Source organism: Moschus berezovskii, chromosome 1 (assembly GCF_049115385.1).
Source record: "Moschus berezovskii isolate FMDL1 chromosome 1, NW_MosBer_1.0, whole genome shotgun sequence".
NCBI lineage: Eukaryota > Metazoa > Chordata > Mammalia > Artiodactyla > Moschidae > Moschus > Moschus berezovskii.
The window spans coordinates 87,981,649-87,997,929 of record NC_142460.1 but is presented as its reverse complement, the minus strand read 5'-3'; the positions used below and the strand labels follow the sequence as shown (position 1 = coordinate 87,997,929).

Genomic DNA, 16,281 nt, shown 5'->3' with positions numbered 1-16,281 from the left:
ATAACCATGAAGACCAATCTCAATTATACATTTGTGTTTTTGGAGATGCCAGGCCAGCTGCAGCAAAACCACACAAGGTTTACTGAGTTCAGTGACATATAGGAAGACATAAAGTCTCAGGGACCTTGCTTTAAAGTACTGGAAAACCCAGTCCTAGAACTACCTCTGTCATCGGAGAAAAGTGAAGGAGATCAGTTCATTTTGATGGTACTTTTCTCTTCCAACCAAGTTGGAATAAAAATGCTTGAAGATGGTGATAGCCAAGACCAGAGTCAGGAACTGGGGTCTGGGTAGAGTCCAGGGAATCATTAGAGCCTTGTCTTCTTGGTTTCCAGATTGATCATATTTCCGTGGATTTGGGGGATCTGCTTATCTGCTGATCCCTGAACATCTTCTGGCTTTAAAGGAACATAGTAGTATCCCATAATGGAGAAGATCAGGCAGACCACCAGCATGAGGCAGGAAAAGAAAATGAATTCGGCCCACTGTAGGAAGAAATACATATAAAAGAAAAATATGGAGAACCTGATACTAAACTGATCTTTCTAAGATGAAGACTGAGGAGCAGACTGACCCAGGGTCACCAGTTTTGGAAGAACTTTGGTAGGAAAAGACAGGACTAATTGGCCTCTCCTCACATGGGCCTATGGTGGCCATTATTGCAGCTTACATGTCTATTTTCCTGGCAAAGTCTATGTTTAAGACAGAGGGCTCAGTGGGGAATGTGGGAAACAGAGGGGTTGGGGAAGGGCAGCAGAGGAAGATGGAGGGAAATCCTTGGGTAGACACGTGCTCCTGCTTCTCTTAGTACATACCTGGGCCAGGCCACTGAACTGCGCCACAATAAGCACAATGATATTCCCAAATGCTATAGTCAACAACCAGGCTGCCTGGAGTACAGACTTCATGCTAGAGGGAGCCTAGAGAAGACACAAATCTGTGAGTAAAGAAACTCTCTACACCACCCTCCTGTACCAAGCATCTATCCAGAAAAGTTCTCCCACCCAAACTTCCAGATTTGAACTTCCCTTCTAAGTTCGGTATTCACATTGATTCAGGGAATATGTTTATAGTAATTGAATATAGTAAAATGATTTAGGTAAAAATGTTCATAGTAACAATAAGATGGCACTCTTAACTGAATATTTTAATTCATTATATCATATAATCTTCATTATAACCCTAAGGGAAAAGTTCTATTACTATTCTTATTTTACACATAAAAATAGCTTTCAGTTCAGTTCAGTCGCTCAGTCATGTCCGACTCTTTGCGACCCCATGAATCACAGCACTCCAGGCCTCCCTGTACATCACCAACTCCCAGAGTTCACTCAAACTCATGTCCATTGAGTCGGTGATGCCATCCAGCCATCTCATTCTCTGTCATCCCCGTATCCTCCCACCCCCAATCCCTCCTAGCATCAGACTCTTTTCCAGTGAGTCAACTCGTTGCATGAGGTGGCCAAAGTATTGGAGTTTCAGCTTCAACATCAGTCCTTCCAATGAACACCCAGGATCGATCTCCCTTAGAATGGACTGGTTGGATCTCCTTGCAGTCCAAGGGACTCTCAAGAGTCTTCTCCAGCACCACAGTTCAAAAGCTTTAGAGAGATGATAATTTACTTGCTAAAGGTTACAAAATAGGTATGCAGCCAAAATTTGAACAAGGGCAGTTTGATTCCACAGTCCTTATTCTTAACGTTTAAGTATCCCTTTCTGGATCCCAAACAGCATGGATCCAGCCTGCCATGTTCCTGGAGGTCAAGCTGATTCTCTGCTTAAGATCATAAGAAGTCTAAGGCCCCAAATAATGGAGGTCTTGGCCACAGTCACATAACTAATTAAGACAGTGTCAGGATTAAAACTCCATCCTCTGAGCAATAGCTCCACCTCCACTTTCCACTTGCAAAAACCTACCTGAGAATAAGAAAACTCAAGTCCTGTGACAGAGAACATGACCTCCCCAGCTGTAACAAGAGCATACTGTGGTAGCTGCCATGCGACAGACATTTTGTTGGCTGGGATGTATTCCATCTTCCAGGCCTGAGGACCCTGATTGGTTCTCTTAGTGAGGGGAACAAGAAATGGGCTTGTTAGGAGTCTTAAGTAAATATTCCTGGCCTATAGCATTTATGATCTTACATCCATCTCCTCATTGTATTGTCATTCTTGTGGTACCATGAAGAGATTGAACAATTTCTACACAATTTCAGGTTTTTGAAATTCCATTTGGTAACACTCCACTCACTTGGCTGGCTTCAGTCAATCAGATACCATTATTGCAGAGTCCTTAAATGGCAGACTGTTTGATACTATAGTATCCCATAATTTTTACCTACTGGGTATTTTGATTCTGACTAACATTTTTAAATGTAAAATGGCATCTGAATTAAACAAACAATGAATTTTCAAAAAAGCATGTACTTTAAAAAGTTTAATTCTTTGTTCAATTTTCTAAGTACAATTAAAATATTTCTCACATTTTCTATTTAAATATTTATTTTACTAAAATTACTTTTATCCGAATATTATAATATCAGAAATTATTTTCTTGGTAACTCTTACACTGAAGACTTTCTTGATTAAATTTTTAACATCTACATCAAATACCATCTACTATTTTGTATTCTATTTAGTGGCCATTATTTTTAAACTCACACATAAAAATTTTGTCAAAAAGATGAAATCGTCCTATAAAATTTTGGTCAAAAAGAATCTTTTCAGGGTCAATATTTTGTTATTAATGTTACCAAATATACATGATTCTACAATCTTTTTTAAAAAATTACTTTCACTATATGAAGGTTTTTAGCTGAGTTGGTTTTCTTGTATATAGATTGTATTTAGTAATATTTATTATAATAAATGAAATGGAATTTTTGAAATTATATATATTTCTTGGATAAAACCAAGTTATTATGTAGTAAATGTTATTATTAGTAGGTATAATATCTGGATATATCATGAGATTAATAATAGCAGAGACAGAAAGTAGACAAGTGGTTGTCTAGAGCTGGGGAGTTTGGGAGGAAATGTTGAGTGACGACTGCTAATGAGTATGTGGCTTCTTTTTGGAAAGAGGAAAATGTTCTAAAATGACACAACTCTGAATTTATTAAAAACCACAGAATATATATTATTAAAAACATATTCTGTGTGTATTGAATATATAATATATATTGAATATGTTACCTTATCATTTAAAACCATTATATACTTTAAGTGGGTGAAATGTATGATATGAATTATATTTCAATAAACTATAATAAAAAGATGGAATACTAAAGATATGCTAAACTAATTATAATTAATAAAACTTTATAGATGATTCTCATCACACTTTGAGAAGTTTCATCTTTTTCTTATTCATGATCCTCTTTTTATATTTAATACAATGTCAAAAGTAATGAAATAAAATTGGAATCAAGGTTGACATCAGAATTAAAATTCAGAGGTATCATGCCTAATTGCTGACACAATTGCTTTTGAGGGACCATAGTTACCTTTGTGTAGAGATTGACATTTGCTACCAGTCTTGGTATTTCAGACTGTGATATGCTAGCAGATCAGTTTTCTAGGAGCTAAGGAAACCACATGTGGAGTCAGTCAAGAAGACCAAAATAGTTTTTGTTTTCTTGGTGCCATATGAGACTGGAGCAGACCACGTCACCTCATAGCAATGACTCAAGGTAAATTATGTATACCATTCCCCAAGACCTTGGGCCTCTTGCCAGTGTTCTCTCTTTTATGTCCTTTATTGAGATCTTAGGAGTTTTTTAAATTCACTATAGAAGTTATCACCCTACACTAGAAATAAGTGAGAGAGTCAATTCCTAGGTAGGTTGATAAGATGTCCAGGGTCCCCAAGGAGGAGAAAGGGGTCTGGGTCTCTCAAGGAGGAAATAGGGGTCTGGAGTTCTCAAGGAGGAGAAAAGGACACCTTTTTATTTTTTTCTTTAAGCCCAGAGCTGATGATTGCACTATAAAACAACTCATGTTGCTCAAGGATATGTTTTTGCTTAAACTCTAACAACAATGTATCCTGCTTGAGGACCTGTTTCTCCTTGAGACCTTCTGACTAATCCTGTCATTTTAAAATGTATATTATGGGAGTGGGTCTGGTAAGATCTTTCTGTTGTTAGTTCAAATACCATTATCTTAAAATGTAAATTGCAGAAGTGGGTCTGGTAAGACCTTCACAACCTTGAGACATTCTTTTGATTTACTGTAATAACCAATTGAAAAAATCTATAGCTTCCTTGCTAAGACTAGCAAGGGGGGCACTCTCCGTCCCCCTTCTGATGTCTATGTCAGAAGCTTTCTCTTTTTTCACTTTAATAAAACTCTGCTACACTAAAGCTCTTGAGTGATCAAGCCTGGTCCCTGGCCCTGAAGCTAAATCTTCTTCTTCAGAGATCACAAATCCAACATTGTTCACCATAAGCCATCTTAAGTATGTGATGCTGTCTTACCATAGAGTAAGATACAGATAGATATAGATTACATATAAATTTAGATATGGCATAGTTACATAGATATAGATACAGATAAATGCAAGAATAGAGTGAGAATGGTCATGAGCTACTTACATTTGTAATAACAAATAGATAAGCTGCACCAAAGTCTAGTAGACCCAAATTCAGTGAAAAATCCTCATTTTTTGTTCGACAGTGCACCACAGAATATCTGGAACAGGACAAATTTAGATTATAAGAAACATTACAGTTTAGAAAAGCACTTCCATTTCTGGTGGAGGGAGTGATTTCATCTCTCTATTGATGGTGAATCAAGCAGCAAAGCTACCCTTTCTCTTTGAGGACAGGAGTCTCACAGTGAATAATTTTCATACCGAGTTCTTTTCTATGCCTGATCTGAGATTTCATTGCCTGTTCGGTATGTTTTCTTAACCTTAAACCTGAATGCAAAATGCACAAATTGCCTTCTATCGTGAACTTCAGACTCTAAGTCTTCTCATCTAAGTCTTATGAATTTTTCTCTTCTGAGTATTATGAATTAGTGGAACAGCATAAAACAGTGAATCTGAAAGGAAAAGCTTGAAGTAACAAGGTGTTCATAGGAGTTACCAAAGGGTAGGAGTGGGAGCCAATGATAAACTGGCAAACCTCCAGGAGATGGTCTTGTTAAGTGTTCAGTACGGCCTTCACAACAAGCATGGTTTCAATATATCTGTGCAGAAAAACAAGAGACCAAGGAAAGGAGGCAAAGGCTGAAACAGAGCAGGAGTATGTGTAATTTACAATTAGCTGAGATATACCTAATCTGCCCACCTATACACAAAGAAAGTATTTAAAAATCAGCTGTTAGTAAAAGTAGAATGTCCACAGGGTAGTGCTCTTACTCTCCTCTTTGCACAGTTCTGTAAGCAGACACACCGTAGTCTTCATCAACAATGAAGGACGCATCTGTACTGAGGGAGACATTGACTTCTTCATGCAAAGTGTTAACAAACCTAAGGATAGAGACATTGTTAGAGATCAGACAAAATCTCCCACCTGATAAATGGGCAGGGGCATTTTCTGTTTTGTTTATTGCTATATGCCTAGTGCCTAGAACAGAGGCTGGCACATAAAAGGTACATGGTATATATTGTTAACTGAATGAATAAATGAACTCGCACATAAGTTATTAGTAGTCTTAGCTGTTCCTATCTTTTTCTTTCCTTGGGTGTTAGCTTTTTGTCTGCTACACTCTCACCTGATCTTGCCTTGGATGACACTATTGTGATCACTCACAGCAGTCTGAATCTCCTCAACTCACCACTGGTGCAACCAATTTCTTTCCCTTTTCTAATGACGGAATTCATCAATTGAGACTCCATAAGAAAAATAATTATGTATATATAAATATATACTAGTATTTATATAAAACTGATACTTCATCCTCTTATAAATGAAGTCTGATTTGCTTTATGCAAAACTCAGACTCCAGCTCATAGCAGGTGAGCTTTCATTGTTTTGAGTCTTCAGACAAACTTGAAATCTTCTAGAACCATTTTTCTAGTCTTTTGAACCTCAGCCCTTAAATTGGTCCCTCAGTTTGGGTTTTCGGTAGCATTTTCCCTCAGTTAGTACCTGGCAAATGGGATTAGAAGGGCATTTCCCTCTAAAACCCTTGATGTTGATTCCTGGGCTTTCAATCATCCCGCACTAACCCAGAAATAGCTTCCTTTATCCTTCCTGGAGGTTCCTATTGCTCTTTGACCCAGGGAAGCCCTGGCCTCACTGTTGTATGACTTTGGATCTGTTTACTTTTTCTGAGACATATGTGCTGCTGCTGCTAAGTTGCTTCAGTCGTGTCCGACTCTGTGCGACCCCATAGACGGCAGCCCACCAAGCTCCCCTGTCCTTGGGATTCTCCAGGCAAGAACACTGGAGTGTGTTGCCATTTCCTTCTCCAATGCATGTAAGTGAAAAGAGAAAGTGAAGTCGTTCAGTCGTGTCCAACTCTTGGCGACCCCATGGACTGCAGCCTACCAGGCTCCTCTGTCCATGGGATTTTCCAGGCAAGAGTGTTGGAGTGGGGTGCCATTGCCTTCTCCCAGAAGCATATGTAAAAGCAGATTAATATGACTGTTCCAGCCTTCAATGACATTCACCTTTTCATTAAAAGTTCTCCTCTAAAATGCTATTCTCTACAGCAACCATCTAATCTTGATGGCCATAGACACATGCATCTATATCACGTCAGATTCCTGCCCCAGTGAGCAGATAACCTCTTCAGGGCTCCATCTCTGTAACTGTCCCATAGTGCCTAACCTTCAGCTTTATCTAGATTCAAAACCAAGTCTTCTGAATCCAAGTATGTTACCTTTACTAAACCATGATGCTTGTATATGTTTATTTTAAACTTTACTTTAAAAACACAGTAACTATAAAAGATGTTTAACTACCAGTAATGAAGGTAGGATTATTTGTTTACTTCTAAATTTCTCTCTGGTGATCACAGAGAGGAAAGTACTCAATTATTTTCTTAAGAGCAAGATAAGTGGATAACATGCAGCAGAAGCAATTTAATGTGGCAGAGCACCGAGGGCATTCATAGATATAGGGTCATCTTTGAGTACCACATGAGAAAGCAAGCCAAAAGACTTGGTTATGAATCTATGCCTCTCACTTCCCTGGGAAATGTGTTCTGACACCAATGCTCCTGATATTATAGGAGAGAGCATCCTAGTACAAGACAAGCAGAACGTGAAGTTTCTTCATGTGAAGCCCCACAGCTCAGAAGAGACCCTAGATTCAAGAGAACAGAGAGGCCTAGGTCTCCTTGATATCCAAACCTCATGGCTGTCATCCCATTGGTTGTTTTGTTTTCTTCATCCTTCACCTACAATAGAGGGAAGTAAAAATCAGTTACAGGTGATTAGAAGGAAGTGATAATCATAAAATTTGATCATCAGATATATCCTTGGTAAGATATTGATGAATCAGTCTTCATACTGTAAGATAATTAGAAACTAGGCCATTCTTCAACTTACCATCATGCTAGAAATACTTCCCCCATCTTCTCGAATGATCAGAGTGTACCACATTTTCTCCTCCATAGAATGCTCAGTGTAGACAGACACACTGTGATATTTCAGTTGAAAGTGGAAATTCTGGCTTTTTGTCTTCAGGTGGAGTTTGGAATAGTGTGGCATATTCTGCAGAATAAAGAGCCTGTCACATTCATCTTCTTCCCCACCTTGAACACTGCAGTCTCATAGTACCCCAGGCAGGTGACCTCAGATACTTTCAACATTACCCTTTAACCTCATAATTCCATTTCTAGGAATATACTATAGGAGTAATTAGAGGCATGAATGAAGATTTATGAGTAAAGATATTCATTATAGAAATATGTATAATAATAAAAAATTAAATGCCTATTAAGGAAATATTTTACTAAACTATGATATATCCATAGAATGGAATATTATGTATCTGTTCAATTCACATTCTCAAAGTTTATCTAAAGACATGGGAAAATCCTTTTGATAATGATCATGCTAAGGAAAAAATCAAAGTCAATACAGCATATAGTGCTTCAAGACTTTTTAAAAAGTAGTTTACTCATTTATTAAAAAAATGCTAAAGCTAACTATGATTATCTCTGTGTGATAGATTTATAGGTGATTTTTTGATCTTTTGACACAGTCCCCAATTTTCAACAATAAATGTATATTACTGTTATTATTTAAAATATTTTTAAATGAATATTTCAGAATATGTATAGTATAGCAGTGAAAATATGTAAGCCAAACTCTTCAACAGGGTGTGTGTTAGGAGGTAGTTTGAAATAACAATACAAATTACAACCTATTGAGAGCTTACAATGTTCCAGACACTATGCTAAACACCTTATATATAATATTTATCCTCACAACAGTTTATGACATAAAAAGTATTGCCATTTTACAGATGCGAAAATTGAGACTTATAGATAAAACAACTTCTTCAGGGTCTTACAGTTAGGGAGTGGCAGAACCAGGAAAGAGACTGGGGCACTTTGACTTCATAGGTGCATGTGGTAAACCACTGTATATGCTGCTGCTTTGGCACATAATCTGAATGTGTTTCTAATTCACTCAAGTCCATACGTCACCTGAAAGGATTTGATGGACTCTGCCAACAGAGTATTATTTTCATCACCCAGCACTGTTACTTTGACCTCATCATCTGCCAGATTCAAGACTTTTAGGAAAATCTCTTGGGAATCTGGCTGGCATGTGGCCATTTCCTTAGGAGAGAGAACATGTGTTAGAATTACTAGAAAATAACCCTTCAAATACAGTGAGAACACATACTTCAGTCCTATTTCAATAGCCAAGTTTATCTAGTCAAGAGTACATAGTTTTCTATTTCTAAAGAGCATTTGGCTTTGAAGGCTCTGAAGGCAATTTGGAGGAGGAAATTCCAGCTCAGTGTAGCAAGCACTGGTGCCAGGTAACAAATTCCATGCTTTTTGACTCAGTTGTGGCCCCATACATCACTCCCCAATAGTGGCTATTCAATCTGCCAAAAGATATTTGAATGTCTGGTAGGTATGAAAGAAATGGTTCTATATCTTGTATACTGGTGTTTGGAAATTCCTAAACAATGTACTCTACATCACTCAGGTGGGAGGTGGGCTGCATTTTATACTGCTGCTCTACCTCTGCTGATGCTAAGTCACTTCAGTCGTGTCTGACTCTGTGCGACCCCATAGACGGCAGCCCACCAGGCTCCTCCGTCCCTGGGATTCTCCAGGCAAGAACACTGGAGTGGGTTGCCATTTCCTTCTCCAATGCATGAAAGTGAAAAGTGAACATGAAGTCACTCAGTCATGTCCGACTCTTCACGACCCCATGGACTATAGCCTACCAGGCTCCTCTGCCCATGGGATTTTCCAGGCAAGAGTACTGGAGTGGGGTGCCATCGCCTTCTCCGATCTACCTCTTCCTCGCTCTACCTCTATATCTACTCATTTGCCACAAACACTTATTATGCACCTTTTTAAAAATAGCTACTGTGGTAGGGCCCAGTGAATCAAGATTGAACAAGTCAGAGAAATGAACAAAACAGATTTCATCCTGCCCTCATGGAGCTTAAGATTTACTGTACTCACATTAATTTTTATCTCTATAGCAGCAGCAACTGCAAAGCCCAGGCATGCTAGTATCATACCGACAGCCATTTTCCTAAGTGATCTGAAGAGGAAACAGAGAGGCAGTCAAAGCTAAACTGTAGACTATAAAGAGTAAAAGCTAAACTTCCTAAGCTTACTTAATTTGTTCTCAATTACTTTCAAAGTATTTCTTAGTACTCCCCTTCATATATCCTCCTTTCTACCTTTACTTGAGTCACACTGAACTGTTCTTTGTAACACACCAATTTTTCCCGCTTTATGATTGTTTTTTTCTATCCACTATGTCATAATTACAAAAATAATAGTAATATAACCAGATTCATTGAACATTTACCATATACCTGTCACTGTATATTATTACCTTCTTTTCCTCTTCTTCAGGAGACTTTCTTGACCCTAGCCACTCTTTTTCATCTCTGAATTTCCCTGGCACTTTGCTTCCATTCTTAGAGCACTTAACATAATTCATCATTTTCAATAATTAATCTTGCATATTTTCTAGCTCCCTTACTAAAAAGTAAATTCGTAAGGAGCAAGATTTGTGCTTCTACATTTCCGCAGCCATTGGTACTGAACTCAATAAACTGCTCAATGAATGAGTAAATGACAAAAGGTCATTTGAATATGGTAAGTGGCTATCAAAAGGAAATTGCTATTAAATCAGAAAATATAGAAGACTTAAGATCCTCCTCGGTCAAACTTTCCAAAGAATAACACTTCTATTTAGAATAGGGGGAAAGCAGTAATTAGGGACAATTCTGTCCTCTTCTGAGGTCCCTCATTTGTTTCATAGGGACAGTAGGAAATTTAAGGGGATTAGTTTTCATCAAAGACTTTGGACTTCTTTGAAGAGGCAACTTTCAAGAACAAAGCAACAAACTGGTTTAGGAGCCTAATCCCATATATTTTTGACTTTTCATAAAGTATAGCCCTAATTCTTCAACATCATGTATGTAAGTCTGAAGTAATGGATTGGACTCTCTGTGACAAGTATTAGATCTAATTCCTGTTCTCCAGTATTGTTGTGTTTAGTCACTCAGTCACGTCCGACTCTTTGCAACCCCATGGACTGTAGCCCGCCATGGGATTTTTCAGGCAAGAACTACTGGAGTGAGTTGCCATTTCTTTCTCCAGGGGATCTTCTTGACTCAGGAATCGAACCTACTGCGCCTGTATCTCTTGCCTGCAGGCAAACTCTTTACCTGCTGAGCCATGAGGGAAGCCCTGTTCTCTGGCATTAATAGGCATTTAATCTATCATGGATAAACAGAAGCAAAAAAATGATAGATCAAAACAAATCATCACTAATCAGAAAAGATACTGACTCTTTATCAAACTGGACAAATATTGAGTCAGGCTGGAGCAACAAAGGCATAGTGAGCACTTACGTGAAGTTAATGCCACACTTGGAGACCAGACGATAAATGACAAGGTCAAACAGTGGGATGAAAATAACAATCAAAAAGGGATTTAGCACCTGTAATGCCATGGTAAAAAGATTAGTTCCAAGTGTTTTTCTATTATGAGTGTGAGCATGTGCTCTCATTCACATGTGTGCACACTCTCACACCCAAACACACTTTCATCAACGATGTACAGAATGACTCCACATCTTTCAGTCCCTTTACACCCAAGACTCTATTTCCCCTGCACAACACATTAGCTTCCAAATATCCCAAGGAACCAGTTTCATTCTAAACCTGTTTTTCTATCAATTGATTAGGAGCTCTTCCCTCCCATTTCATTTATCTCCTCCAGTTCCACAGCCAAAAGGAAAATGTCATAGTCAGGAGAAAGGGAGGAAAGAAAGAAGAATTGGGGATTGTTGAAGAAGCAGTTAAAAAATAACTAGGAGTCACCAGCAAGTAGAGACTCTGAATTTGTTGCTCACACAGTTAAGTTGTATACTTTCTTTGATAATATTTCCATGATACTTGACATGGAAATAAATCCAGTGTTTACACTTTCCTTGTGAGCTCAAAACTCAGTCTCTTTGGAGTTGAGTAGGAGCTACTTACTAACAGAGAATGTAAAAGAGAAGTGTGGGGCTTAAGAATATTTTCATTCCTATTGTTTAGCTCTCCTCAGTATACAAGGAAAAAAACATCAAATTATGGTTTGTAATCCTCCTACTGCATGTCGAGTTATAGATGAGGGAAGAAATAAGTACCTGGCAATATAGAGAAGTCCCTTACCTGTATCTGGTCAGGCTGAAGCATGAAAAAACCCTAAAACATGATAACAAATCACATTAAGATAATGGCCTAAAGACAAACAAAGTCTAATCAACAAAATCAACAATATTGATAATTAGCAGGTGAGAAGCATAACATATTTTGTTCAGGACCACTATTATCCTTGTAAGGGTATGTAGGGGCATAGTCTAGAGATGGCTTAAGGCTATGGCTTCTGAAGGCAGATGGGCATAAGGGAGAATCTTATTTTCCGTGAGCTATGCTTTTTTTAACTTGAAAGAGACTAGAGTCAGTGTGTTTTTATTAATCCCAGTAACTGCAGTCATAGGTGGTAATAATGTGAGGGACAAAAAGGTATGATGGTTAGGGTGATGTCTTATCGACACACAGTGTTTCTAAAGTTGTTCTCCAGAGGGTCTAAAAAGAAGACAACCAAGTAAGTCCTGGACAGTCAGAGGAAGGGAAAAGGTGAAATTATATTAGGGAAGCTTCAAACAGACCGGTTGATAAAACCCTGGGGTTATTCCTCTCTGCCTTCTTCATAACTGAGATGGCAGGAGAACATACAATAATCTAGACAGTGGGAACAAATGAGGGAAGAGTTTGTCAATGTATGGAAATTAGAAAAATAAAAAATTATGTTAAAATTTTTTTCATTATTTCTGTATCTACGTACAAAATATCCACCTCTGGATCCTCTGTTGTGAGCCCTGCCTGAGTTGGGTCAATTGTGTTGTGTTCTTATCACTCAGTCACTAAGTTGTGTCCAACTATGCCACCTAATGGACAGCAGCACGCCAGGCTCCTCTGACCTCTATCACCCAGAGCTGACTCAAATTCATGTCTATTGGTTTGGTGATGCTATCTAACCATTTCATCCTCTGTCCCATTCTCTTCTTCTTTTGCCTTCAAACTTTCCCAGCATCAGGGTCTTTTCCAAGAAGCTGGCTCTTTGTAGCAAATGGGCAAAGTACTGGAGCTTCAGCTTCAGCAACAGTCCTTCCAATGAATATTCAGGGTTGATTTCCTTTAAGAATTGACTGGTTTGATCTCCTTGCAGCCCAAGGGTCTCTCAAGAATGTTCTCCAGCACCACAATTTGAAAGCATCAATTCTTTGTCACTCAGCCTTCTTTTTTGTCCAACTGGTTGTGTTGTAGCAGCAATCAAACCTGCTGTGCCCTGGTCAGGCCTAGATAAAAGAAAATATCCATGCCCAGGCTTTATCACTTCATTTGCTATCCTCTCAATGCTTCCTGTATACACTGAAAACTTTCCATCCTTACATTTCTGATTTCTAAAGATAAGATTCTGTCTTTTATTTCCAGACTCTCTTTACTTAGTCTACCTACTCAGTATCTTCATGCTAAAGGCATCTCTCTTATAATTTTATGTCACTTTTCAGGCAAAAACATAAAGAAATTTTTCCTTAGTGTGGATTAAAAAGAAAATGATAGACTTTGGAAAAATATCTTCTACTCACCAAATTCCCATTCATCCTGGTGGCTTGCAAGGTCCATCGTGAGCCCTACGGCAAACAGATGCTATGTGAGGAAATCCCTTTCCTGTGAGAGGCAAGGGGCTGGAAGAAGAGGTAGTTTTCAAAAGAACTATTCTTACCTGCTGATCCAAAAGCGCCCAGAACATGGGCAATGGGATATAAAGGAACAGTACTCTGGTCAGTGCCTTCACGTCCATAATGAGCTGCTTCTGCAAAGAGGAGAAAGAAAGAATAGGCTCAATTGGCAGTTAAGGATTTCTTGCTTGGAGTAGAAATGGCCCAGAACAGTAAGAGAAGAGGTCAAATACAGCAGGAGGGAATCAGTTTGGTTATCAGGAAAAGCTCTATGGAGGCAGCAGATGTTTCTGAAGTTCAACTTACTGGGTATTTCTCAGCTGCCCAGTCCAGCCAGTGCTCTCGCTTGGGATTGTCCCCAGAATGGTTCTTGAAACGGCTGGAAATGGCAAACTAGGGCAGAGCAGAGATAACAGGAGAAGAAAAAAACAAAGAAAAAACCCATCCCCTGCCTTTTCCATTTCACTGTATTTTCCCTTAGACACACATACTCTTGAGTGACTTAATCTAACCTTTTGATTTCATCACACATTGAATTTCAGAATATTTGAAATATAATTTCAACATACATAACCACATTTCAGAAAACTTTTGCCAGTTTTTAAAAATGATTATATTATTTTCAGCTTAAAGGTTAAATAGAGGCATTGAGTGAAGTTTGATCAATCCTACTTTCCAAAAGTCACAGAAGCAGCGCAGAGGTCATTGAGAAAAGTGTGTACCCATGTTTGAAGGCCTGTAGGCTCAGAACAGCATTTCTTTTCTTGTGATTCAAAAAGGCAGGCAAACAATTCATGAACTTACCCAGATACATTTGACAACTTGATTCAGTATGTTTCCTTCAGGAGGTGGTTTTCTGTATAGTTTACTTCCCATTGCAAACACAACTGCAGTAGAAACAAAGTTCTTAGCTTCTCATTTAGCACATTTAGTTGTCAACACTAAGGACACACTGCTGAAATGTAGGAATGATTGACACATCTCATAAAGGGTGGAAACTGACTGGTGCTCCCTGACTTTGGAGTCATAAAAACTATGGGAGCCAAGAGAAAAATAAAATGGTCAATGTGCAGACTTTCCTGTAATCACAGAAATGAAAATCACCTCTGAATTCACACTATTCTTCTTCATCTCTACATCTGATACACTACCAACTTTCTTTTGAGTGTATTTCCTGCCTACCCCTCTTCTGCATCACCAAGACTATGACTCATTTTGAACCTCACAACTTCTACCCTACATTTTCAAAATGGCCATCACCTAGTTTCTCAATCCCTGTTTGCTTCTCCTTCTTCTTATCTGCTGCCAAATTAAAATGCTGTATCCAGGATTTATCTAATAAGCCCAAACTCCTGATATGAAAGGCCTTCCCAAATTCATTATTATCCTGATGGATGTTATTATCATCAACCATCTCTTGAAGGTTTACTATTATATATAGAGTGTTAAGCATTTTACATAATAGTACTGATTTAACCTGACAAGGAAGTTACACATGAAAAAATCAAGGATTAAAGTCAAACAATTTCTACAAAATTTCACAACTGTGAAGTGCCAGAAACTGCATTTTTGACCTTAGGCCTGTTGCCTCAAAAATGTATACTCTTAACCAACATAAAGCATGTCAGTCATTCACTCTTGTATCACATACTTTGCTGGACACTTTGTTGTTGTTTAGCCAGTCAGTCGTGTCTGACTCATTTGTGACTCCGTGGACTGTAGCCCACCAGGCTCCACTGTCCGAGATTTCTCAGGCAAGAATACTGGAGTAGGTTGCCACTTCCTCCTCCAGGGGATCTTTCCAACCCAGGGATCCAACCTGTGTCTCCTACATTATAGGTGGATTCTTTACCACTGAGCCACTGGGTAAGCCCTTTGCTGGATAAGAGTCGGACATGACTGAGCAACTGAACTGAACTGAACAGAGAATAAAGGTATAAAAAGACATGACCCTATTTGCAATGGAGCTCCTCTCAACTTACCACTTCCCCCTTTTCCCTCATTACTCTCCATTTGGTACTCTGTCCTCTAACCACTGTTCATCATTCCTACTAACAATTCTGTTTTATTTCTGCTCTTGAGCTCATTCTCTTCCCTTTAACCCTCATCTTTAATCACATCTCCAAAGCTATCTATAGATGAATTTAATTTTCTGAATTTTTCCTTTATTTTCCAAATTGCCAAAATAAGAAATTACATTTACAATTATAAAAAGTAATTTTGTTCATGTTTATCAACTTTAAGTAAAATCTGTGGGAAACCTCCACCATGGTACCATCTCTGATGTACTCTCCTCCTGAATGGAGTTCCCAGCTCCAGCAAGATGCCTCTCTAGCAGCTACTCTACCAAAGATGCCTTCCTCAGTGACCAGTACCAATTTCCAATATCCTTACATCTAGAAGGCCTGAATCATTTTACTTTTCTCTGTCTCAACTTTTTAATTTCTCCAGTTGTCTCAGTCAGATTCACTCTACCACTTTTACTTTATTCATCCTCTCAGTTTCACCAAACTTCCCCAAATAGTGTGCTTTACCTACCACAGTCTTCTTATTGTTGATAGAAAAAATAGTTCCCAGAAAGAATGCTAATCCTGTGAGACATGTCCGCAGATAAAGAGGTATCTAGACAAGCGGAAGTTTATGGACAGGAAGTAGACTGCTCTTGAAACTAAGAATGATCCTAAAAAGGGGCTGAAATTCTCAGGAATTCTGGTCTAAAAAGTGACAATGGACTGATAAAAAGAAGACCTTGACAAGGTCACACTTAAATTTCAAGACCAACTAACCAAAGAAGGTAAATAGGGACGCTGAGTTTCTTTACCATCTCCTCCCATGAGCGGACATTGTTGCCTCTTACTTCACAAAAGAGAAGGCTTCAAATGTAA

The 16,281-nt window shown here is 38.5% G+C and overlaps 1 protein-coding gene across 1 annotated transcript in view; it reads right to left on the bottom strand.

The window, feature by feature from the left end:
* Positions 1–308: 308 nt before the first annotated feature.
* The window catches only part of LOC129564616 (solute carrier family 15 member 2-like), a 31,207-nt gene continuing 15,234 nt past the window's right edge, over positions 309–16,281 (bottom strand). Inside the window, exons 8-22 of the mRNA XM_055438754.2 lie at positions 14,201–14,283; positions 13,703–13,789; positions 13,441–13,530; positions 13,304–13,348; positions 11,823–11,855; positions 11,016–11,104; positions 9,607–9,688; positions 8,605–8,739; positions 7,499–7,663; positions 7,301–7,347; positions 5,360–5,470; positions 4,590–4,686; positions 1,918–2,064; positions 816–920; positions 309–485 (exon numbers count right to left, since the gene is read on the bottom strand). Of these exons, the coding sequence (XP_055294729.2) occupies positions 309–485; positions 816–920; positions 1,918–2,064; positions 4,590–4,686; positions 5,360–5,470; positions 7,301–7,347; positions 7,499–7,663; positions 8,605–8,739; positions 9,607–9,688; positions 11,016–11,104; positions 11,823–11,855; positions 13,304–13,348; positions 13,441–13,530; positions 13,703–13,789; positions 14,201–14,283 (1,493 nt within the window). The remainder of the gene's footprint in view (positions 486–815; positions 921–1,917; positions 2,065–4,589; positions 4,687–5,359; positions 5,471–7,300; positions 7,348–7,498; positions 7,664–8,604; positions 8,740–9,606; positions 9,689–11,015; positions 11,105–11,822; positions 11,856–13,303; positions 13,349–13,440; positions 13,531–13,702; positions 13,790–14,200; positions 14,284–16,281) is intronic.